The following is a 24,796-nucleotide window of genomic DNA, read 5'->3' on the forward strand; positions in this document are numbered from 1 at the left end:
AAAGTGGAGGGGGTAAGGATATAGACAGCATATGGTTATGCAAAGAGACTCTTAATGTGTGAGGTTCCAAAGTCACAGGTTCAGTCCCCTGCACCACATAAGCTAGAGCTGAGCAGTGCTCTGGTATTTAAGAAAAAAAGGGGTGGGGGTGGGGATATATAGCATACTGGTATATAGCATATATAGCAAAAAGACTGTCATGCCTGAGGTTCCAAGTTTCCAGGTTTAGTCCCCCCCACCCCATACCACAGCATAAACTGGTGCTGAGCTGGTAAAAAAAAAAAAAAAGAAAAAGAAAAAAAAATGAGAGTGGGAATCAGTCAGAAGCAGAAGTCAGTTTTTTTTTTTATTATTATTTAAACATTCTAATGAGAGAGAGTTAGACAGAAAGAAGAGAGACTGAGACCAGAGCACTGATCAACTCTGGCTTATGGTAGTGCTGGAGACTGAACCTGAGACCTCACAGCCTCAGGCATGAAAGTCTTTTGCTATTATACTATCTTCCTAGCTCACAATAATTTTATTTTTAGAAAAGACTTATTTATAATGGGCTGGGGAAATACCTTCGTTGTTATGCGAAAAAGATTTTCATGCCTGCGGCACCAAAAGTCCTAAATTCAGTCACTAACACCACCATAAGCCAGAGCTAAGCAGTGCTCAGGGCATAACTATGGGATAGGACACTTTCTTCCATAATATGTATATTTGTTTATTTATTTATCTTTAATGAGAGAAAGCAAGAGAACCAGAGCATCACTCTGGCACCTGAGATGGCAGGGATCAAATTCCAGACCTCATGGTTGAGAGTCTAACATATTATCCACTACATTGCCTCCTAGGCTATCATTTCAGAAATCTTCCTGCCAGTCCCATAGTTGACATACCCTGGCTATCAGAAGATGTGGGCAGCAGTGGACAGTCACAGGCCATACAGTATAGTCGAAGGCGCTGCTAAAAAGGAGGATGTAGGGAGTCAGGCAGTAGCTCAGCAAGTTAAGCGCAGGTGGCGCAAAGCACAAGGAAGGAATAAGGATCCCACTTCGAGCCCCCGGCTCCTCACCTGCAGGGGAGTCACTTCACAGGCAGTGAAGCAGGTCTGCAGGTGTCTGTCTTTCTCTCCCCCTCTCTGTCTTCCCCTCCTCTCTCCATTTCTCTCTGTCCTAGCCAACAACAACAACATCAGTAACAACAACAATAAAACAAGGGCAACAAAATGGAATAAATAAATAATATTTTTTTAAAAAGGAGGATGTGCCATGAGGATACCCACAGCGGGGCCTCCATTGTGGACTGGCCCCAGCCCCTGTGCCTGCCAGCAGGCTTGCTGTAAGTTGATCTCTCCGCTTATCTGCACATCTGCTGCTCAGGCTCCTCTCTGGAAGCAGTTTGATAGGCGTAACTGGCTTCCATGCTCCTGTTGTCCAGGCCCCACTGTGGGTCACCAGCAAGCCTGCTGATGGGCATCTATCAGGTCAGCCATCCATTTCCAGCCCAGACAGGGGCTACTTCTCCATGAAGGACACTCTGTACCCAGCCCTGCTTCCCTGAGCAGAGTCTTGGGGCTGAGTCTTTGCAGCCAGAAAAGAATACTGGGTGTGGCAAATGCCCTGGCTGACACGTCTGAGATGTTGGGAACAACCGATGAGCTGCTTGTCACACTACAGGCACTTGTGCATTATAACACGTGCACTCAACCAGGTGTGCCACCGCCAGGCCCCCATTTGTTTGAGCAAGGGTCCTGATGTTCCTTCTTCCTGACTTTCTCTTCCTGGGGCTCCAAGATCTCTGAGAACCTCTGCTGGAGCTGTGTGGAGGAGGTGTGCTTCTTCTCCCAAACTGAGTGTACTTTGTTCTCAGGAAAAGAAGGAGGCTTTTGTGTAGCGCAGAGGTAGCCCACATCAGGGTGTGATATACCTGAGCCAAGAGGGCTCATGAATTGCCTCAAGGAGCAAGGGGTTCCCAGGAGACTTAAGGTGGGCTTGCTCCCATATGTGTGAACCCCCTGGCTGATGGAAGAGTACCCTTGGTACATGTCTTGCTTATATTTTTTCCTCCAGGGTTATCTCTGGGATTTCGAACCTACATGATTCTATTGCTTCCAACAGACTCTTCTTTTTCTTTCCTTTTTTCCTAGATAGAGGGCAAGAGACAGAAAAGGAAAGAGAGGAGAAACAGCACATCACCGCCCCACCACTCATATAGCGCTCCCCCCACCCCACCCCACCCCCTGCACAGTTGCTCCTATATGGTGGCCAGAGGCTTGAATCCCAGCTTCTATGCATGATAAATTATGTGCTGTATTGGGTGAGCTCCCAGCCCCTTTCTGTGGGTAGGTATTCAGAGACTGAGTTTTTGTCTTTTTATTATTTTATTTTTGTTTTTTTAGTACTATTTTTTTTAAATTGGGGAATTAATGTTTTACATTCAACAGTAAGTACAATAGTTTATACATGCATAACATTCCCCAGATTCCCATATAACAATACAACCCCCACTAGGTCCTCTGAATCCTTCTTGGACCTGTATTCTCCCCACCCACTCACACCCACCCCAGAGTCTTTTACTTGGGTGCAATATGCCAATTCCATTTCAGGTTCTACTTCTGTTTTCTTTCCTGATCTTGTTTTTCAACTTCTGCCTGAGAGTGAGATCATCTCATATTTATCCTGTTTCTGACTTATTTCACTCAACATGATTTTTTCAAGGTCCATCCAAGATCGGCTGAAAATGGTGAAGTCGCCATTTTTAACAGCTGAGTAGTATTCCACTGTGTATATATACCACAACTTGCTCAGCCACTCATCTGTTGTTGGACACTTGGGTTGCCTCCAGGTTTTGGCTATTACAAATTGTGCTGCCAAGAACATATGTGTACACAGATCTTTTGGGATGGATGTGTTGGGTTCCTTAGGATATATCTCCAGGAGAGGAATTGCAGGATCATAGAGTAGGTCCATTTCTAGCCTTCTGAGCGTTCTCCAGAGTGTTCTCCACAGAGGTTTGACCAATTGACATTCCCACCAGCAGTGCAGGAGGGTTCCTTTGACCCCACACCCTCTCTAGCATTTGCTGCTGTTACCTTTTCTGATGTATGACATTCTCACAGGAGTGATGTGGTAACTCGTTGTTGTGTTTTTGTCTTTTTAAAGACAGAAAGCACAGAGGCAGAGAGAGTGAAAGAGACCATAGCACTGAAGCTTCCTTGAATACACTGGGATGGCTTGAACCTGAGTTGTATACATAGCAAAGCAGCAAATTATCTAAGCAAGCTATTTTGCCTGCCCTAGAGTTTTTGGATCTGGCTCAGCCGTAGGTTGTGGGGACCTAGGTAAGGTTACTCTCTGTTCACCCAATAATCCCAGCCACCCTCCTGGGTTGGCACAAGAATAGAGGGCTCTGGATTCTCTAGCTGAGGACTGTGTTATAATTATACATATTATCCTGAGACTTGGGTCTGCTTCTGTCCTGGGATGGTCAAGACTGGGGTTCTCAACCATTAGAATGTCTACGAGTTAACAGGTCTGATGAGCCCAGAGAATCTGCCTTCCAACAAACTCCCAGATGATATTGATGCTGCTGGTCCCTGGCTTAGCAAGGGTGTTGGAGTAGCAAGGAACTGGATTTTATAACTCCGCCCACGTCAGGGGTGCACTGGACTTCTTTTCTTGGCTACTCCTCAGAAAGCATCTAGAAGGCTATTCTCCAAATCAGAAAACTGAGGTTCAGAGAAATTGAGATTTGCCCCAAAGTCATATAGCAAGTGCCAGAATCAAGATGTAGAGCCAGGTCTTTCTGATTTTCTGCCAGTGGGCATCTCTTCCACTGTGTTACAGTTCTCAGACTTTATTCTAAAATCGCCACACTCCTGGTAAAATGCAGGTTTCTGGGTCTTGCTCTGTGTAGGTCAAAATAGTAGCCTTTTAAGCTATCACAACAGGTGATTCTAAAGCTGAACATCTACAAAGTACACTGGGACAATCACCTACAGAGCTTGTTGGAGCTGTCGTCAGGGCCCCACCCTCAATAGTTTCTAATTCAGAATGGGGTGGGGGTGGCAAGAATTTGCATTTATAATAAGGCCCATTGCTATTGCTACTACTGCTGCAGATATGAGGACCACACTGAAAAGCGATGTCACTCCTGTGCATTGATCAGTAGCATCTGCCTTACCTGGAGGGTTTTGATTTTGCCCTACGGTACTTGGCAGTGAGATGGAGGGGGAGCATGAGTAGGCACAGGTCACCATAGGCCAGAGAAGGATTGGTAGAGTGGATACTCCAGGGTGTGTGAGAGCAGAGTGGAAGGAATCAATTAGATTAGAGGATCCTTGGGCTATTAGTCTTAAATTAAGTGGGTTGGGGAGGGGGGAGAAGAGAGTGGTTAGGAGAGCAAAAAGGCTGCAGAAGCTGTACATTAACTTTTTTGTAATGAGAGCACTGCTCAGCTCTGGCTTAAGGTGGTGCTGAGGATTGAACCTGGGACTTTGGAGCCTCAGGCATGAGTCTTTAGCAGAACTATTATGCTGTTTGTATACCCCCCCAAGACATAGACCTACTCTGTTTCTTCCATTGTATATGAGTGCACATGAATAGTCAGAACTGAAGTATTTCATTTCTCAGCGATGTTAAGACAAGTGCTACCAGGTGTTCAGGTTTAAGTTGCAAGATGGTGGGTTCTAGGGGAAACTGTGAGCCCCCCAAGTTTCCCAGCCTTGGTTCTTGCCAAACAGCTGAGAAGTTGAGAAGTGATGGAAGAGGAAGAAGGGACTGAGACTTAATGCTTGCTTTTAGTGTGTCTTTTTGCCAGTCCTTCCTCGTCTGACAGCCTGCTTTCATTCTTGGGGACAGAGTTCCCATGTATTACAGGGGAACCCTTCTCAGAGAACTACAGGGAGACAGTTCTATAGCTTTGAGGGTTCTATGCCCTCAGAACATTTGTCCTGTCATTCTCCCCAAAAGCACTGCAGAGAGTTAACATGGCTCTGGTATCAGGAGCCACTATTTGCTGTGCTGACCTTGGGTTAGATACCTTACCTTGCTGAGCCTTTGTTTTCCCCAGCTAAACTCTATAAGGGCAGAGACCATCTGCTTTAGTTTTTTTCTTGTCACTCTAGCTGCACCTAGCCTTGGGCAGGACACAGAAGAACTTCCCATTGGAAGTTTGTAGAATAAGGAAGTATTACCTTCTAGCCCCCACCACGCGTGTGACCATTTTACACCTGGCACTGTCTTTGCCTAGGCTTGTCAGGCTAGAATGAGGACGGACTAGGCTATTTATTTATTTATTACCAGAACACTGCTCAGCTCTGGCTTATGGTGGTGCTAGGAATTGAACCTGGGACCTCCAAGCCTCAGGCATGAAAGTCTTTTGCATAGCAATTATTCTCTCATCCTAGCTAGCTATATTTAGCATAAAATGAACAAAACTACTGCTTCTCCTGGGAAGAGAGTACACAGTACCACAAAAGGGTGAGAGTGTTGTGATTCTCCCCCATGCCAGGTATTGGGCTTATTGACAGCGTTGTCTGGAAAGGAAGTGGATATATACTACCCACCAAGACCAGGTGCCTACTCCAAACCGCTTGCCACCTTCTTCTCTTCACTTTTCCAGCACACTGGGAAGAATGGTTGCCCGACATTGCCCATTTGGAAAAGTACAGCTCAATAGATATGAATCAACTTGGGTAGCAAAAAATGATTCATGTGTAACCAGCTTGATTTAGTTCAGATTGTCTTTTCTGAATCTGTTTTCCCCTTCTAATTAGATGGCGGTTGCTTCTCAACGGTGAGAGGGAAGAGGCTGGATTAAAACTGCTTGTATTTGTAGGAAGATGGAAACAGGCAGGACTGGGGGGGTAGAATCCTATATGCCTAAGAACTCATGCCCAGCCAGAATGTGGCCTTGGGGTTTCTAGCCTTTTGGGGCCAGAAGCCTAGTGAATGTGGCCCAGAATGCTTCCTCTCCCATGTTTTTCACCTGAAAACTGCCTAAGGAGTGCCCTTTCTGATTTGTCTCCCCAGACTACACAGAGATTTTAAGCTTCACTAACCCACTAAACAAAGTTTTTGAATGACTGGGCACAGTGCCTGAGCAGTCAGGGCTCATGGGGCATGGGGGAGGCAGGCAGAAGGGCAGCTCCCTTTTCCTCTGTCACCACTCAGGCTTCAGCTCACATGCTGGTTTCTCTCGCTGCATATTTCTCCAAAAGTGCTCCTGCCTGGGCTGGTTTGCCACATCCTTTGTTTCCTGTGTCTTGTGACAGCTTAGCTTCTCAAACCCTTGGCCAGATATGACCAAGTCTAGCTTCCTCTCCTTTTCCCATGACACATGTGATGGGGGAGGTTTCACAGACAGTGCTGCAGGTGTCTCTCGTTCGCTTCGCACTTTCCATTAATAAATAAATAAACAAAAAAATAAATAAATAAATAGACAGAGGCTGGGATGTGTCACTCCAGTTTAAGCACACATAGTGTAAATTGTAAGGACCCATGCAAGGATCCTGGTTTGAGATGCAGCTCCCCACCTGCGGGGGCGGGGGGTCATTTCACAAGCTGTGAAGCAGGTGTCTCTCTGTCTTTCTGCCTCTCTTTCTTTCTTTTTTAAAAATTTATTTATTTATTTTCCCTTTTGTTGCCCTTTATTGTTGTCATAGTTATTATTGTTGTTGTTATTGATGTCATCGTTGTTGGATAGGACAGAGAGTAATGGAGAAAGGAGGGGAAGACAGAGAGGGGGAGAAAAAGACAGACACCTGCAGATCTGCTTCACCGCTTGTGAAGGGACTCCCCTGCAGGTGGGGAGCTGGGGGCTTGAACCAGGATCCTTACACCAGCCCTTGCACTTGGCACCACATGAGCTTAACCTGCGGTGCTACCGCCCGACTCCCTCTCCCTCTTGCCCTCCTCTCTCAATTTCTCTCTGTCCTACCCAATAATAGCAACACAAAATGGAAAAAGCTGCCAGGAGCAGTGGATTCGTAGTGGAGAAAGAAAAAAGACTATTGGCAATAGTGGAGCTGTGCAGTCACAGAGTCCCAGCAGTAACCATGGTGGAAATAAATAAATAAGTAAGTTAAATTCATGCAGATAAAACATTTGGGAACTAAACAAGACATGAGTAGAATGGATTATCTCATTATCATTCCACCTCCTGTGTCCCAAGCTTTTTACTGCTGGCAGCTGGCAGCTCGAGGAGGAAAGGAAGCCCCATTCAAAGCTCTAAACACTTTTTGGAGTCAGTTTTTGGTTCAAGAAGACCCTTACCTCATGCCATCTTTCTGCCCAATCAAACCAAAGGAAATTCCCTTCCTATGTGAATGCCTTGAGTCTTCCTTACTCACTTCTTATCAGGCACCCTTCCTGACTTACTTTCTTCCTTATTCCAGGTGTTGACTTTAAGATGAAGACAATAGAGGTAGATGGCATCAAAGTGCGGATACAGATTTGGTAAGTTGGGTTGGAGAAGCGGGCCTGGGGCTGCTCCCTCACTGCCACTAGTCATGTGTAAAATCCCAAGATTCTTGTGTGATGACTGGCCACCTCTTTCATGGAGATAATCAGACATCTCAATGTCTATTTCCTGCATCAAGGGCCCTTAATCTCCCTTTATTAAGAAAATTTTATGGGACTGACCACAAGTCAACAAAGGCAGGATTTAGAAGGAATTGGTCAATTGTTTGTTCCCTCTCGGTTTGTCTCAGAATAAGGCTTTAGAGGCTAGGCAGTTGTGCAACCAGTCGAGTGCACACTTTACCAGGCACAAGACATGGATTCAAGCCCACTCAGTCCTAAGGCCCTAGTGCTCACCTCCAGTGGGGAAGCTTCATGAGCAGTGAGGCAGAGCTTAAGGTGTGTCTTTTAAAAGGCTTTAGTGCTGTACTGCAGTAGGGTTGGAAAGTTTTGGAAGGGAGGATAGGCTCTGTCACCCTGCTGAGAGTCTGTCCGGCACAGTGCAGTTCCCATAAGTAGCCTCATGGGGCTGCTCTGCTCTCTGACCCACAGTTTCTAGAAGCTCTATCAACTGGAGCTGCCTTCCAACTTCAGAGTGGTGTGTACACTCAGACTCCATAGGGGCTAGAAACAGAGTGGTCCAGCCAGTCTGGCCACAGTGGTCGAATTCCAGAAAGAGCTGTGGAAGACCATTAGTTAAGGTTTTGGGGGGCAGGTAAAGTTATGGTTATGGTTTTGGGGGGCAGGTAGAGTTGACAAGGCCCTACAAACCCTGTCTGCTACAGGTAAGCAGCCCTCCCTCCTACAGAATCAGGTGTGTTCCCATCCCCTGGCAGACTTGAAATTCCATTAGACATTCACCCCTATTTGTCCTACCAGGGCACAGGCTCTCCCAGTCCCTACTTCTCCCCCTCCCTAGCTGCTCTCTGGCCCCTGCTCTGAGGGCCTGGCTTTCTACTGCAGGGACACAGCAGGGCAGGAGAGGTACCAGACCATCACAAAGCAGTACTATCGCCGGGCCCAGGTGAGTCACCACTTCCGGGGTCTAGAGGTGGGATGCTATTACTTATACACACAATGAGTGCACATCTATTCACAGATCCCCCCCAAACTGGTTGCCTGCAGGGTGGGGAGCCCCAGGGCAGCCTTTCCATTGTTCACTGAGCACTCATTCACCAGATAGATACTCTCTGAGTGTTCACCACAGACAGGTCCTGCACTGTCACCCACCTTTTCCACCTTCTACCTGGCTTGAAAACCCCAAATCAAGGCATTTGGTGTCTTCTGGCCTCAACTTGGAAGCAGCTGCAATTTGGGGGTTGGAGAGGAAAGATGTGTGTTGAGAGCTAAACAGGAAGAAGAAAGAATGGGACCCAGCATTTAAGGTGTCATACCCGCTTCTGGCCCGTGACTATACACCGACTTTTATGTATCCACTTCCCCCATCTCTCTCCTTTCTTTCTCTCAGGGAATATTTTTAGTATATGACATTAGCAGCGAGCGATCGTACCAGCACATCATGAAGTGGGTCAGTGATGTGGATGAGGTAAGAGATGCTGCCTCTCTTTTGGGGGTGGGAAAAGGGTACCTCAGAGGGGACAGCAAAGTGAGGGCCAGGTGGGAAGGGCCCCAGCTCTCAGGATCGCTTGCCTTCCATAGCCCCGGGTGAAGATGCCTGAGTAAGATAGACATGGGGCAGAAGCTAGAGCTGCTCTGCCCTCCAGGCTCTATACATGCTAGGCCTTCAGAGTTGTCTTTCTCCTGGAAGTGAATTAAATCAAAGGCTATGCATGCTGTGAACAGTTTCTTCCCTGAGATTTCACGACCAAGTGGAATTGTGAGACTGAGGTTCTAGCCCTAGCTCTGCCACAATAGCTGTGGAGTCTTGGGAGTCTTGGGCCAACTATTTCAACTCTCTTGATCCCTCAGTTCCTCATCTATAGAATGAGAGATTGGACTTAAGTCCAGTGTCCTTTCCAACTCTAGTACTAATGGTCCAACCCAAGGAATCATGGGTAGTCAGTTGCCAGAGTGTCTTCTTCCCTAATCTTTCCCTAACCCAAACCCTAACCCTCTGAGAAGCCTTGCACTTCTACCCTGTCAGCCCACTCTGTCCCTAAGGTTGTAAAGCTTGTGCTGGTGTGGCCAGTGTAGACTGTGTGAGGGAAAGGGGAAAAGGCAGCAGCATCGACTGGCAGTTTTGCCTGTCCTCTGTTCCTAGTATGCACCAGAAGGCGTCCAGAAGATCCTTATAGGGAATAAGGCTGATGAAGAGCAGAAGCGGCAAGTGGGAAGAGAGCAAGGACAACAGGTAAGTGTGTGTGTGTGTGTGTGTGTGTGTGTGTGTGTGTTGGGGGAAGGGGAGTATTTGAATCCACCACTTCATCTCTCTCTGCCTTCCAGGGCCAGTCCTGAGAGCTGGGCTCAAGGTTTTAGCCTCATCACCAGGCACTCATACCTCCCACACAGGATCCTAAAGCACCGGGCAAGGGGTCATCCTTGAATATTTGCTTTCTGTTCTTCTGGATAGAGGTTTGGGGTTCTGAAACAAAGCTGTCCGTGGTCTAAACCCCCTGAAGCAGGATGCCCCTCTGCTGCTGAGCACATCTGGTGTGAATGATGAGGATGGACTTTGCTAATAGTCTCTTGTCATGGCAGCCAGTTCGTAGCCATCCCACCCCTGTCTGCCCTAAACTGGTAAATGGCTGGGGGCCGGGAAGTGAGGAATGAGGGCATGAAGGGCCACCCAGTTGGAGAATCCTGAGGATGGCACAGAGGAAATGCCCAAACTTAAAGGGAGATCATCCTTTGAGGGAACAGGAAAAAAAAAAAAGAAGAGGAATAATAATAATGATGATAATGCTAATAATATTATGGGGCCAGGTGGTAGCACACCTGGTAGAATGCACCCATTATAGGGCATGAGGATCCTGGTTCCCCCGGTCCCCACCTGCAGGGAGGGAGAAGCTTCACAAGCAGTGAAGCAGGTCTGCGGGTGTCTCTCTGTCTCTCTCCCTCTCTATCTCCCCCTTCCCTCTCAATGTTTCTCTGTCCTATCAAAATAAAATAAAGAATTAAGATAACAATAATAATTATAATGTAACAGGAACACCCCCACCCCCACCCATTCCAAGAGCCTCAGGAGCCTGTGTTTTTTCTCCCTCTTCAGTTAACATATTCCAGAAGTGCTTAAAATCCATTTTTCTGTATGAAGAATAACTCATGGTGCGGATGGGGAGGTGGCTCTGCAGCAGAGTGCAGCTGCGCCCATGAAACATCCATTCCAGCACTGCAGAGGCCAGAGTGGTGCTCTCCTCGCTCTTTCTTTGTAATTAAATATGCACATACTTAAAACAGGCAAGGAGCTGGCTCAGTGGTAGAGCATAGGACTTGCTTACATGCAATCCCCAGTTCAATCTTTGGAATCATATAAGCCACAGTGACGCTACTACGGATGTTCCTATAATTAAACAGATAAATAAAAGTATAGAGTGAGTTAAAAAAAAAAAAAAAAAAACCTGAGCTCTCCAGTCCCACCGCCGCCACCGCACTGCCATCATGGACAACAGCCACGTGCAGCCCATCAAACTGGCCAGGGTCACCAAAGTGCTGGGCCGGACCGGCTCGCAGGGACAGTGCACGCAGGTGCACGTGGAGTTCATGGACAACGCCAGCCGCTCCATCATCCACAACATCAAGGGTACCATGCGTGAGGGCGACGTGCTCACGCTCCTGGAATTGGAGCTAGAGGCCCACAGGCTGCGCTAGCCCCTCGCTTCCAGGTCCCAGATGTCTGCTCTACCACTTGCCCTCACCAGGATGACCTGCCACTAAACCTGTCAATAAACCATTTGTATTAAAAAATAATAATAATAATAAAACCTGAAAGGAGAGGCAAACCCTGCTGGAATACTAGTCTTCGTTAAGTACTACATGAGTGAGCAAGTGCGTTCAGATGCATAAACCCACTTTAGCATCCCACAACCTTGGGTGACACTGTCATCTGCCGCTTCTCCCCCCCCCCAATATTTATTTTCATGGGAGAAGAATCAGAGCACTGCTGCTCAGCTCTGGCTTATAGTGATGGTGATGGTAGGGATCGAACCTGGAACCTCAGCACTTCATGCTTGAAAATCCTTTACATAACCACTATGCTATCTCCCTGGCCCCATCCACTTTGAACAGAAGATGAAGATGAGGCTCAGGGAAAATAAATGACTTGTCCAAGGTCATGCTGCTGTTCCTCTGCATCATTTTGGTAGCTTTGTCTTTTTTTTTGCCTCCTTCACTGCTCCTAGAGGCCATTTTCCCCCCTTTTGTTTCCCTTATTATAGCCTTGTTGTGGTTATTATTGTTATTGTTGATGTCATTCGTTGTTGGATAGGACAGAGAGAAATGGAAAGAGGAGGGGAAGACAGAGGGGGAGAGAAAGACAGACACCTGTAGACCTGCTTCACTGCCCGTGAAGTGACTCCCCTGCAGGTGGGGAGCCAGGGGCTTGAACCGGGATCCTTCTGCTGGTCCCTGCGCTTTGCGCCATGTGCACTTAACCCGCTGCGCTACCTACCGCCTGACCCCTGGTAGCTTTGTGTTTTTATATATGATGTGTGAGCCTGTCTTTGAACAATCCCTCTGTCTCATTGGAAAGGCTACCCTCTCTCAAACATAGGCATGAGAGCATGGCTGTGAGTGCATTGGCAGAAGTCTGTGCCAGATGCTATGGGCACTTCCTTTGCTCAGTGACCCCCCCTTTCAAAGTGCTCTTCTCTTGCAGCTGGCTAAGGAGTATGGCATGGACTTCTATGAAACAAGTGCCTGCACCAACCTCAACATTAAAGAGGTGAGAGCTTGGAAACCCACTAGCCCTCTTCTGATGGTTGTGTCCAGAAGAGTGGAGAGGTGAGAGGTGAGAGAAAGCAGCAGATAGGAGCCAAGACAAGCTGAGATTGCTCCCTTTGGGTGGGAACAGGGGCACCAAGGGAAGAGGCAGAGGCTCCAGACTGACCTGTGGCCCTTGGTTCCCCAGTCTTTTACTCGGTTGACGGAGCTGGTGCTGCAGGCCCATAGGAAGGAGCTGGATGGTGTCCGGACGCGTGCCAACAATGAGGTGGCCTTGGCAGAGCTGGAGGAGGATGACCGCAAACCAGAGGGCCCAGCAAACACTTCAAAAACCTGCTGGTGCTGATGGGCCTGCATGGAGCACCCACACAACCCCTACCCCTGCCAGGAGGCTGGTGGGCAGATAGGAGCTGGGGCTCTGCCCTGCTCCTCCTCATTTGGGTGACCCTGTGGAATATCAGTAGCTGCTACTCCCCCTGCCTGGCTCTGAGAGCAGCCTCTGCCCTCTTGGGGGCGCCTTTTAGCCTGTCTCCCTGGCTGCAGGCCTGCTCTGACCTCCCCCAACGTCTTACCACCTGAGTTCCCCAGACAATGGCTGAGTCTAGCGCCAAGACCACTTTGAGGCTTCTCCTTTCTCATTTTCTTTCTCTGGCCCCTCCCCCCCCCCCCAGTGTGTTTTATCTCACAACCCCTCACTCCCCTCTCCCTGTGTGTCCTGCTATGTGGCTGCTGGTGCAGCTGCTTCTTTCCCTTCCTTCATAGTCCTGCCCAGGAGAATAGATTCAGGCTTATGGTGGGGAGGTTCCATGTCGACCTCTGGGCAAACTGCTTTGTTGGAGGGGTGGGCTGATAAATTGAGGGTGGGGGTTGCTTTTTCCTAGCCTGTCCTCCCCACCTTCACCAGTGGTCTAGGAACATGAAATACCCAGGTTGGAAGGAAGCAGCCAAACTGATGATCTGCTCTGGGGCTGTTGTACATCTCCCTGCCCCACCTCACCACCCCACCTCTCCTGGCTTTGGTCTCGTTTGGCTGTCTGCCCACCTGCTTCCCGGGGGGCGGGGGGGGGGGAGCTGGGCTCAGAGGCAGGTGCTTCAGAGAAGAAGAAATGATGAGGGGTGGCAGGGATGAAAAGTCACTTCCATTCTCTACCTCCCATGCAGCATGAACTCAGTTCCTCCCCAGCTGTGCTCCTGGATTTAAAGATGTTGACCAACGCCTGAGGGTGCTGAAGGATGAGGAGGGACACAGGACCAGTGGTAGTGACAAGCCCACCACATGGTTCAGGGAAGGGAGTCTTTAGAAAGGACTAGCTTCCTACATGACTGCAAGCCAGGGACAGACACTTGCAAACCAGAAGTCAGTATGGCGGCAGCAGCAAGGCTTCCTGAGTCCCCTTCTTCTGTTTGTGAGAGAGGCATTTCCCCACAACTTCCTGGCAGTAATTTTCACTGAGCCCACCCTTCAGCTCACAGGGTTTCCTGAAACTCAAAGAGTTTTGGGGATGAAGGAAAGAGGCCCTGGGTGAGAATGCTTGGTGCTGTTCAAGACAAAGCACTCACCTTGCCCCTCTAGCTCCTGAGTAAGAGGCTTGAGGGTTTGCCAACTGCACTGTGGCTACTGGCCCAGGGTAGCAAACCTCTCTTCCCTTTCCCCCCACCCCCGGAAGAAGTTCCTTAACCCAAGAGTAAATTGAAGGAGGCCCTTTAAGGAAGAATATGATCATTATTAGTGTTGGTTGGGTTTCCCCCACCCCTCCAAGGTGGGAGAACCCTAGGTAGAAAGATCACTCTTAAAATGTGCATTAGCTGCATTGCACATCTGGGGCTGAAGCCAAAACAAAGACGTAAGCATTGAGCATTCACAATCTTAAGGACCAAAGTTCACACATGTGAAGGTTTAAGAGCCCCCGCTCCAAATAAGAGCAGGGGCTGGAATTACAAAACCTTTCCTCCTGACTCTTAGATACTAGGAAATAGCAGGAGAGGATAGCTCAGGATTTAGGGATCAGGTGGGGTCAGGCTGACATAGTGGAAGGACAAAGGAGAGTGAAAGTACTGGATCACTCGCTAATGAGACACTTAGCTGACTTTCAGGTGAAGTCCTGACCATGGCTGGGGATATTTCCTCAAAGATTGACTCCTCGTGTTTTGGGACATGTGACCCAGGGTGTGGGGAGTTCAGGAAGGCCAACTTCTGGTCTGCCCTCAACCAGGAGCTTCAGGAAGGGAAGTCATGGGCATTGCCTGTGTTGCTGCGTTCCTTGAGGATCAGGCAGAGCCCCCTTGCCTTTCTCTCCTACCCGTTCAGGTCAGGGATGATATTTTTATACTGCACCCTAGTGCTTATTGATGGGAAATACAGGGTTGGGATTCTGTGATCTGATTAGCTCCATCCACAAGCGCCATGGCTAGGGAAGGGCGAGTGAACAGGAGGAGGGCTGGGGTCTTGAGACGTAGCTAGGCTTACCAGGTGTGAGTTGCCCTCTCCCTGCGAAATTTCTTTGGTCCAGAGGATAGCCTGGGATGTGGCTTTAGGCCCAGACTGTTGAGCAGGCGCTCCTGCCTGTTTACTCTGCACCACTTCTGCACCTGCTGTCTTGAGACTCAGCTCAGCCCCAGGCCTTTCACCTGCTCCTGAGCCCCCACCATCTCCCTGTGACGGGTGAACTCTGTGTACTGTGTCTCGGGTCCAATATATGAATTGTGAGCAGGGTTCATCTATTTTAAACAGATGTTTACAAAATAAAGAATATTTCAAACCACAGGTATGGCTGCCTGTATGACTCCCTGGGAACAGGTCTCACCTGGACCACAGAGTTCAGGAGAGTGGGAGAGAGTACTGATGGAAGAGGCTCCAGAGCCCTAAAGCAACAGTAGCAAAGGTGACAGTGGAAGCAGCAAATGACTTGTACCTTTCATAATGCCATCTACAAGGGAACTCCAAGTAATGCTCTCGCTGGTCTTAAACTGCAGAAATAAGATTTGAGTAAAGTCAGTGGGAGGACACTGAATAGGTCTGTGGGGCTCTTTATAGCCAAGAAGTTTCTCATAACTCTGAGAAGTAACAAGTCTTCCTGAAGGCAGGAGGAGAGGTCAAACAATCTCTCAAAAGTTCCTCCTCATCTTCTAGGATTTACTGTCTCCGAGGAGCAAGGTAGGATGGATTCTTTAAAAAATTTTTTTAGGGAGTCGGGCGGTGGCGCAGTGAGTTAAGCGCACGTGGCGCAAAGTGCAGGGACCGGCGTAAGGATCCCGGTTTGAGCCCCCGGCTCTCCACCTGCAGGGGAGTCGCTTCATGGGCGGTGAAGCAGGTCTGCAGGTGTCTATCTTTCTCTCCCCTCTCTCTCTGTCTTCCCCTCCTCTCTCCATTTCTCTCTGTCCTATCCAACAACAAAGCAATGTCAACAATGGCAATAATAACCGCAACGAGGCTGCAACAACTAGGTCAACAAAAAGGGGGGAAAATGGCCTCCAGGAGCGGTGGATTCATGGTGCAGGCACCGAGCCCAGCAATAACCCTGGAGGAAAAAAAAAATTTAAATCAATTTGTAGGCATTTGCCAAAGTGATGATCTGGTTCTCTCTCTCCTCTATAATTAATAGTTATTTAAAAAAATAAATAATTGATTTATAATATGAGATTTTAGGAGTATAGTTTCACATCTGCTTACCTGTGTATAAGGCTCAGCATACCCACCACCAAAGCTCTTGTGCCATCACACCAGAGATTCCTCTGTCTCTCCTTTCTGCTCCCTCCAATAACCGTCATAGTTTTCACAGCTTTAGAGTCATTTGGGGTATTAATTTTTTTTTGCAAGTTGTTCTAGTTATTATATTCCACATATATGAGTCAAACTGTCAGGTAGTTTTTTTTCTTTCCACTTCCTTTAGTTAGTTTATCATAATCACCATCCATTTTGTCCTGAAGGGCACAGGCTTGAGTTTTAGGGTTTTGGAGGGTATTCAACACAACTGGTGGGAGGGACAGAAAAAGGGGGATCCAAATAGAATGAGGAGGAAGGAATAAAGCATAGCAGGGCAAGGGTAGCTTAAGATCCTAATTGGCATTCTTTTTTAAAAAAATATTTATTCCCTTTTGTTGCCCTTGTTTTATTGTTGTAGTTATTGTTGCTGTTATTGATATTGTTGTTGTTGAATAGGACAAAGAGAAATGGAGAGAGGGTGGAGAAAGAGAGGGGGATTGAAAGATAGACACTTGCAGATCTGCTTCACCACTTGTGAAGCGACTCCCCTGCAGGTGGGGAGCCGGGGGCTTGAACTGGGATCCTTATGCCGTTCCTTGCACCTTGCACCATGTGCACTTAACCCACTGTGCTACTGCCCAACTCCCTAACTGGCACTTTCTAAGTTTATAGAACACTTATAACACTGTTTCCTCCATCCTAAAGGTCCTATCTGTGTGAGATAAGAAAAGTGATTATCTAGACAAGGAAATACATACTCAGAATTAACAATATATGCTCAACAAGTAGTAGTGGTAATGCCATGGTTAGAAATAACTGAGCTGAAATTTCTAGAGTGGACAATTTTGGCATCTCTACTTAGAAAAATCTCTAAATACTCCTCTCACTTGAAGCCAGAGTTGAGAACTGGGACCCAAGCTTTTTATCTTCTAAGTTAATGCTGTTTCCTAAACAACTGTCTCTGTGGAAAGCTGTAAGAATCACACACTTATTTTCTAGGGCATAAGCAAAGCTACAAGTTTCTGGAAAACATGTCAATTCAAGGTAAAATTGGAGATGGATAGTTTAGGAGAATCTTGTCAATTTTATTCACTTGTGAAAGGTGAGAGCCTGACTCACTGGGTCATAGGTTGCACATGGGAGAAAAGGTATGACATGTACCCAGAGAAAGGGAAAACCCCCCCCACCCCCACCCCAAATCCCCAGTCCTCTGCTCAGGAACTTCCATGGCCTTCCTGGAAGATGTCTAGAAGAAGGAAGTTGTTGGTATGCAGATAAATCTGGCCAGTTCTTGTTAAAGTTTAGTCCAGGCCAGGGCTCAGTCTTCCTGCTTAGTGATTGTGAAGGGTGTTTTGTTGGCTGTTTCAGCAACTTCTCCCAGCCTCAGCAGGAGACACCATTCACTCTGCATTTCTCACTTCTTCCTGTGGCAAAAGATTCCGTCCCGCTTAGATAATAGGGGTTTGTTTTTAGGGAGCAGTCAGTTGAGACATATGTGTCCCCATGTGATTTATAAACAGCCATAGAACAGGCTACAAAACACAGAAGCTGGCACTCTCTTGCCAGTGGTTCCTCTATCCTCTCAACAAATCAGATTCTCAAGACCAGCTGCTCCCCAACCTTGCTTATTCTTTGTTCTAGGAGACAATTCCCAATGGACAGGTACATATAAAAACACTCTAGTAAATACTTACATTGCTACTGAAATTTCACTCTGAAATTCCAAACCTAGGAAAAACCTGCTTACTAGACCTCAGTCAGCTAGAAGGAGGAGGGGTGTTTTGGGGGGTAGCATAATAATGGTTATGCAAAGAAAGTTTTATGCCTGAGGTTCCAAAGTCCCAGGTTCTATTCCTTGTACCACCATAAGTCAGAGTTGAGTAGTGCTTTGGTTTAAAGAGAGAGAGAGAGAGAGAGAGTAAAACAAAGCTTGTGCCAGACATAAGACTTCACAAATGAAACAATTTTGCATTTATTTGGTGGTGGGATTGGGGCATTCAGTCCTTGAAGTTGATTACCTGGTGGTTATGGGTAGTGTTTTTTAAAACAGTGACCAAGTAGACAGTGCACAGTACAAAAGTGAAGAGCACACCCTCACCACTCACACACAGCAGTTTCTGGTAGTAAAATGATTTAGTTTTCCAAGTGGTTCTGATTCATACACTAGTGTTGTGATTTTTGCTTTATTGTGTCCTTGACTCCCATGAAAGCCTTTAGCATGTTTTTAGAGGTCCTGCAGGGCACTGCATGATGAGTTAAAAATGTCCTGGATGGCCTAGCTGAGTGGATGAAGGTTATTGCTGTCATTGTTGTTGGATAGGTCAGAGAGAAATAACAACAACAAAAATAACTACAGCAATAAAACAAGGACAACAAAAGGGAATAAATAAATAAAGAAGAGAAAAAAGAAAAGTACACACTGTCCCTTTGATTTTACTCTTTCCAGATCAGTTGTAGATCAAGGGAACAATCCCCCATTCTCTTCCTCATTTCTTAGATCTCTTCCGACCTCTCAATTGTGCAATTCAGAGGTTAGTATTCAGCAGACACTCAATAAAAGTCTAGGCCAAATGAAAGCAACTTGTTAGGGCAGGTAGAAGTCAATCCTGCTACCCCCTCCCCTTTTTCCTTTCCCCCTTTGACCTTTGAGGCTCTGGTTTCCAGCTAGCAGTGAATTATTCATGTTTGTTCATAGCTATCAAATTGGTACTTCCTAGGTTGCCAGCAGGGTGGGGCTGGGAGGTCACTTTGTTCAGGTGTCTTACGTAAATAGAGGTGCAGCCTTGTTGAAACTGCGCAGGTGGGTGGCTTTTTTTTTTTTCTTTTCTGCTAAGTCATCCTGGGGATGCTCAAAGCCCTATTGTGAGAGCCTCCCAGTCCCCCCTGCTAGGCTCCTCCTTCCTCCCCACCCCTTTAATAGACCCTGAAGTGGGTTCATAACCACACTGCTGGGCTCACTGCAGTTTCACCATGGCTTACATCGCCAAGTCCTTCTACGACCTCAGTGCTATCAGCCTGGATGGGGAGAAGATAGATTTCAATACATTTCGAGGCAGGGCCGTGCTGATTGAGAATGTAGCTTCCCTCTGAGGCACAACCACCCGGGACTACACCCAACTCAACGAGCTGCAATGCCGCTTTCCCAGGCGCCTGGTGGTTCTTGGCTTCCCTTGCAACCAATTTGGACATCAGGTGAGAGGATCCTCTATCCAAGGAGCTGGGTTGAGGCAGCTCTACTAGGCTAAAGGGGAGAGGGAGCATGCAGCTGTGTGCTGGAGTATCCGGAGTCATCTAAGTTTGTAGGTACACAAGGGGACGTATGCATATGATTCTGTGCTTCAACACTGAGAGTGTAGATTTTACTGCTTATTGTCTTCTTCCTTCCTCTCTCCCTTTTCCAGAGCACTCATCAGCTCTTGCTTCTGGTGGTGCAGGGGATTGAACCTGGGAATTGCAGCCTAAGGCATGAGAGTCTCTTTGCAAAACCATCATGCTATCTATCCCTGCCCTCTGTTTACTGTTTTCTATTGTTAAAATATTCTGTGAAGGCTGGTACCAAGTCTGCTTTTCCCTGTACTATATCCTCGGTGCCCAGGGTATTGAGGAATTCATTAAGTATTTGCTGAATGGATGGATGGAGAAAATAGAAGATCAATCATCAAATTAGAATCGAGCGGACCCAAATCCTACTTCTTTTTTTTTTTCATTATTTAGAGAATACTTTATTAGTTTTCTGTAATCAAATCCATGTAGATAAGACCTTACATATTTAATACAGTGTGTTACCCCTGTACAAATGGAAAAAAATTATGTTTAATGTTTCTAGACCAACATGGCTGTTAACCAAATCCTACTTCTAGGTAGTTTTTGGTTCTGCTATTTAAGGACTCTGTGCCCTAGGAAGTGTAACTCATTTTTCTGTTTCAGTTTTCTCATCTGTAAGTGGGGAGATGCTACTATTTATCTCAGGATTACTGTGAAGGTCAGGGGCTAAGATATACAAAAGTAACTTGAAAAATAAAAAAGTCCTATGCAAATAATAAAGCAACTTTATTTTTATTCCACATGTTGCAGTACCACCAGTCCCAACTTTATGATTTAGAAGAAAGGTCAGCTACATGGAAAGTAAATGTAGGGGAGCCAGGCAGTGGTACACCTGGTTGAGTGCACAAGGACTCAGGTTCAAGCCCCTGGTCCCCACTTGGAGAGGGAAGCTTCTCAAGTGGTGAAGCAAGTGCTGCAGGTGTCTCTCTCTGTCTCTCTCCTTCTTTATCTTCCCCCTCCCCTCTCAATTTCTCTCTGTCTCTATCCAATAATGATAATAATAATAATAAAAAGAAAGAATGTAAGGGAAGGCTGAGGTTTTGCAATGTGTATATGTCTCCTTTGGGTATCACATGCTCCTCTCCATCTCTGATTTATAGATCAAGTTGTTACAAGACTTCAGTCTGGGGAGTCGGGCGGTAGCACAGCAGGTTAAGCACACGTGGCGCAAAGCACAAGTACCAGCATAAGGATCCCGGTTCGAGCCCCTGGCTCCCCACCTGCAGGGGAGTCGCTTCACAGGCGGTGAAGCAGGTCTGCAGGTGTTTATCTTTCTCTCTCCCTCTCTGTCTTCCCCTCCTCTCTCCATTTCTTTCTGTCCTATCCAACAACAACGGCATCAATAAAAACAGCAAAAACAAAAATAACAAGGACAACAAAAGGAAAAATAAATATAAATATATATATATATATATATATATATATATATATATATATATATATATATATATATAAAAAAGACTTCAGTCTGTACACCTCAAGCTACCGTCTAGGAATTCTTCTGTTTTCCTTTAGGATTTCAATAGTACAAGCAGGCAAAATGTTCTCAAGTGAACTCTCTAATTATAATCCCTCTAGTTCAATACATAGTGGCTTGAAGGCAAGGAAGAGATTCACAGAGAGCAAAGCAGGAAGTGCTTTGTAATAAATCTGAGTTCAAACTGTCACCGCATTTACTGTCTCGGTTCTTTTTACTGGCTTGACCAAAGGGCAAACCCTTTTTTGGAGATGTCTCCCCAATTATCTGGGTGCTTCCAACTTTACACCATCACTTCAGACTAGCTAGTTGCTAGAGAGATTCCACCACCTACCAGTAGTCAGTCATCCATTTACATTAAGAGTTAAGAAATCTAATAGAGGTCTACAGAGGACTCAAGATGTCATGATGGCCTGGAACTGACTGTACTAATTGGTTCTAGGAGGCAGAGGCAGGGACTTCTCTCCCTGGAGATTATATCTGACACTCAGCCTAGGAAACAGTGGAAAATAAAGGTTTCCATGGGCTGTCAAGGGGTAAGGGATTCTGAATGGGTATAAGACAAGAATGACAGTGGGAGGGAAAGCTAGGTGGCAGGTTCAGGACAATGGTAGTCACAGCTGAGTATGAGTATGAGGTGTAAGTATGACCTGAGTATGAGGTGTAAGAGACTTGGTACATAGTCTAGAAGTAAAAGGAATGGTAATTACACATTCACAACCTTTATTCCTCAAGCATTTATTTCTTCAACTTTCCCTTCCCTTGATCTATTCTACAATGATGTAAATCTTCTATTTAGTTCATTCCTGTTGATTTCTGAATAATTCTATTTAGAGTGCATTCTTTTTGAGACAGAGAGGCAGAGGGAGAGAGAGAGAGAGAGAGAGAGAGTAGTGAAAGAGACCCCAGCACCAAAGCTTCCTTCAAAGCAGTGGGGACTGGGCTCAAAACTGGGATGCACACAAGCCAAAGCAACACACTATCCAAGTGAGCTGTTTCATCAGCTCAAGAGTGCATTCATTATTATCTTTTATTTGCTTGTTTGCTTACTTGTTGGATAGAGGCATTCAGAAATTGAGAGGAAAGGGGGTGACAGGGAGAGAAAGAGAGACACCTACAACACTGCTTCAGCACTCACAAAACTTTCCCCCTGCAGGTGGGGGCTGGGAGCTTGAGCCCAGGTCTTTGTGCATTGTAACATGTGCACTCAAGTAGGTGTGCCACCACCCAGCCCCCATTTATTATTATCTATAACTTTGCCTTTGTGACATATAAAATCTCTACTTCCTCGGATGGGCATCTTCTTTTTTTTTTTTTTTTCCTTTTTTAATTTTTTTTTTTGAGAAGAAGGAAAGAAGGAAGGTAGGAAGGAAGGGGAATGGAAAGGAAGGGAGGGCGGCATCTTTTTTTGTCAGATCTTCTTTCCACTTGAACTTCAGTTCTAAGATGAGACAACATGAAATTGTCATTCACGTGTGTGTGTGTGTGTGTTATATACATGCCAACCGTCTAGTCCTCAATTTCACCTATAGTTTAAGGAGTAGAGTGTGACAAAAGCAAAGACTATACTGGGCACTCACATATAATTAAAGTAATGGAGGCAAAATCAGTATGGGGGGTGGGGAAGATGATGGCAGGATGTGTGTGTAAATATCTATATGTAGATGTGAAGTTAAATATATATGCGTAGATGTAAATGGAAAGGTGTTTTAGGCTGTATCTTCCAAGTTTCTTTTCACTTTCTAATGCCTTGTACTTTGAGGTTCCCTTGAAGCTTCAGACAGATGCCCTAAAAAAAGACTTCGGATTGGAGGCTGAGCAGTGGTGCACCGGGTTAAGTGTACATAGCATGAAGCGTAAGGACCCGAGCAAGGATCCCTGTTCGAACCCCTGGCTCCCCACCTGCAAGGGGGGTGTTTCGCAAGCAGTGAAGCAGGCCTGTAGATATTTATCTTTCTCAATTTCTCTGTCCTATCATTCATATATATAAAAGGCTGGGTGGGGGTAGATAGTAAAATGGTTATGCAGAGATTCTCATGCCTGAGGCACCAAAGTCCTAGGTTCAGTCCCCTGCACCACCAAAAGCCAAAGCTGAGCAGTGCTTTGGTTAAAAAAAAAAAAAAAATAATAATAATAATAAAAAGGTTTAGGAGATATTGAAGAAATAATAACTGAAGAGATCTAAATGTTTCAGTCTAATAGTCAAGCTATGGACTAAGAATGTTCAGATATGGCCTGGAAAACCACCAAGCAATAGTTGTGAGAGGGAAACCTCTAAGGGTAGGGCAAGGCAAATAAAGAATGAGAAGGAATAAAGAAAGAAATATATAGGGGTGAAGGGTAGATAGCGTAATGGTTATGCAAAGAGACTCTCATGTCTGAGGCTCAAAAGTCCCAGGTTCAATCCCCTGCACCACCAGAAGCCAGAGCTGAGAAAAAACAAGGACATCAATAATAACTACAACAATAAAAAACAAGGGCAACAAATGGGAATAAATAAATTTTTAAAAAATTGAAAAAAAGAAATACATAGAAAATAATGATCCTGGGAGGGTCCAGGAGGTTGCACACCTGATAGAGAATATGCTACAGTGAGCACATACCTGGGTTCAGCCCACCTGACCCCCACCTGCAGGAGGAAAGCTTCAGAAGCAGTGACGCAGTGCTGCAAGTGTTTCTCTCTTCCTATCTCCTCACCCCCTCTCAATTTCTCTACCAAATTAAAAAATACATATATTTAAAAACAGAGTGATCCTGGGAAGGGAATACAGAAGAATGAAACATTTGCATGTTGTAACCCCTTCATTTCCTATTCTCTTTTCCATGTTGTCTTTTTCCTCCCCCAGGAGAACTGTCAGAATGAGGAGATCCTGAATAGTCTCAAGTATGTCCGCCCTGGGGGTGGATTCCAGCCCACCTTCACCCTTGCCCAGAAGTGTGAGGTGAATGGTCAGAATGAGCATCCTGTCTTCGCCTACCTGAAGGACAAGCTCCCCTACCCCTACGATGACCCATTTTCCCTCCTGACCGATCCCAAGTTCATCATTTGGAGCCCCGTGCGTCGCTCAGATGTGGCCTGGAACTTTGAGAAGTTCCTCATTGGGCCGGAGGGGGAGCCCTTCCGACGTTACAGCCGTACCTTCCCCACCATCAACATAGAGGCAGACATCAAGCGCCTCCTCAAAGTAGCCATTTAGACAGGAGCAGCTCAGCACACAGATCTACTCCTCCCAACCCCTGGTACCTTTCCTCAGGACTCAGTGTGCCTTCAGGAGACACTGCTAAGCTTTCCCTTAGCATCTGCCCCCTCTACTGGAGAGTCTTCCCTTTCCAGTCTTCCTTTCCATTCCTTCCCCTACTAAGCCTTTGGGCTGGAGATTAAACTTGGGCCTCCAAAGCTGGGTGGTTTCTGGACCTTCACAGAATGATAGCACCTTCCTAAACCTATAGGGATGGTGTCTGAGAAATGTGAAGGGCCTGAAGTAAACCTATTAGGTGCGTCCAATAAAGGGCTGATGTAAGAATGGCCAGCGTCTCTGTGTCTTCTTCATGGACAGAGGTACCAAAATGTGGACAGGACAGAGGATCTGGCAGCACACAAAGGTTTAAGAAAGGGAGGCTTATGTGTAAGGGGAAAAAATTATGGTCTGGAAAGCAGACTCTGGTCAAGGTCTACAGTTGCAGGTAGAATTTTAAGAAATGTGAATTGTATTATTACTTTAAGATTCTTCTCTAAAATGGGACACGGAAGCGATAATAGAGGAGGGCTAGTGGGCCCTTTGGTTCAGAGTACTGGAAAATAAATTTAGGAGTTCCAATCAGGGGTAGCTGGGTGGTGGTGCACAGGGGTAAGTGCACATAGTACAAAGCACAAGAATCCACGTAAGGAGGTCGCTTCGGAAGTGGTGAAGCAGGTCTGCAGGTGTTTAGCCTTCTCTCCCCCTCTCTATCTTTCCCTCTTCTCTCAATTTCTCTCTGTCCTATCCAATGGAAGAAGAAAAAAAA

The 24,796-nt window shown here is 46.4% G+C and overlaps 3 protein-coding genes across 5 annotated transcripts in view; all 3 read left to right on the forward strand.

The window, feature by feature from the left end:
- Nucleotides 1–15,051, forward strand: part of RAB15 (RAB15, member RAS oncogene family) — a 30,576-nt gene extending 15,525 nt beyond the window's left edge. The window contains exons 2-8 of one of the 3 annotated variants that reach the window (XM_060174821.1): nt 6,938–7,066; nt 7,385–7,445; nt 8,412–8,472; nt 8,917–8,994; nt 9,670–9,759; nt 12,223–12,288; nt 12,475–15,051. In XM_060174821.1, the coding sequence (XP_060030804.1) occupies nt 7,399–7,445; nt 8,412–8,472; nt 8,917–8,994; nt 9,670–9,759; nt 12,223–12,288; nt 12,475–12,633 (501 nt within the window). In that variant the 5' untranslated portion in view covers nt 6,938–7,066; nt 7,385–7,398 and the 3' untranslated portion in view covers nt 12,634–15,051. The remainder of the gene's footprint in view (nt 1–6,937; nt 7,067–7,384; nt 7,446–8,411; nt 8,473–8,916; nt 8,995–9,669; nt 9,760–12,222; nt 12,289–12,474) is intronic. The other 2 variants (XM_007531723.3, XM_060174820.1) reach the window with 2 other exon arrangements.
- On the forward strand, nt 9,859–12,216 carry LOC132533429 (small ribosomal subunit protein eS28-like). The gene has a single exon (XM_060174822.1). The coding sequence runs from the start codon at nt 11,007–11,009 to the stop codon at nt 11,214–11,216; it is 210 nt and encodes a 69-aa protein (XP_060030805.1). The 5' UTR covers nt 9,859–11,006; the 3' UTR covers nt 11,217–12,216.
- Nucleotides 15,052–18,837: 3,786 nt separating the features above from the next.
- GPX2 (glutathione peroxidase 2) lies at nt 18,838–24,317 on the forward strand. Its single transcript, XM_007531725.3, has 2 exons — nt 18,838–19,182; nt 23,638–24,317. The coding sequence occupies exons 1-2, from the start codon at nt 18,961–18,963 to the stop codon at nt 23,986–23,988; spliced, it is 573 nt and encodes a 190-aa protein (XP_007531787.2). The 5' UTR covers nt 18,838–18,960; the 3' UTR covers nt 23,989–24,317.
- Nucleotides 24,318–24,796: the final 479 nt, after the last annotated feature.

The sequence above is a fragment of the Erinaceus europaeus genome, chromosome 16, assembly GCF_950295315.1.
Source record: "Erinaceus europaeus chromosome 16, mEriEur2.1, whole genome shotgun sequence".
NCBI classification, from domain to species: domain Eukaryota; kingdom Metazoa; phylum Chordata; class Mammalia; order Eulipotyphla; family Erinaceidae; genus Erinaceus; species Erinaceus europaeus.

Bases quoted from the DNA above. Each gene is read 5' to 3' on its own strand.
- LOC132533429 (XM_060174822.1), top strand. From the start codon at position 11,007: ATGGACAACAGCCACGTGCAGCCCATCAAACTGGCCAGGGTCACCAAA.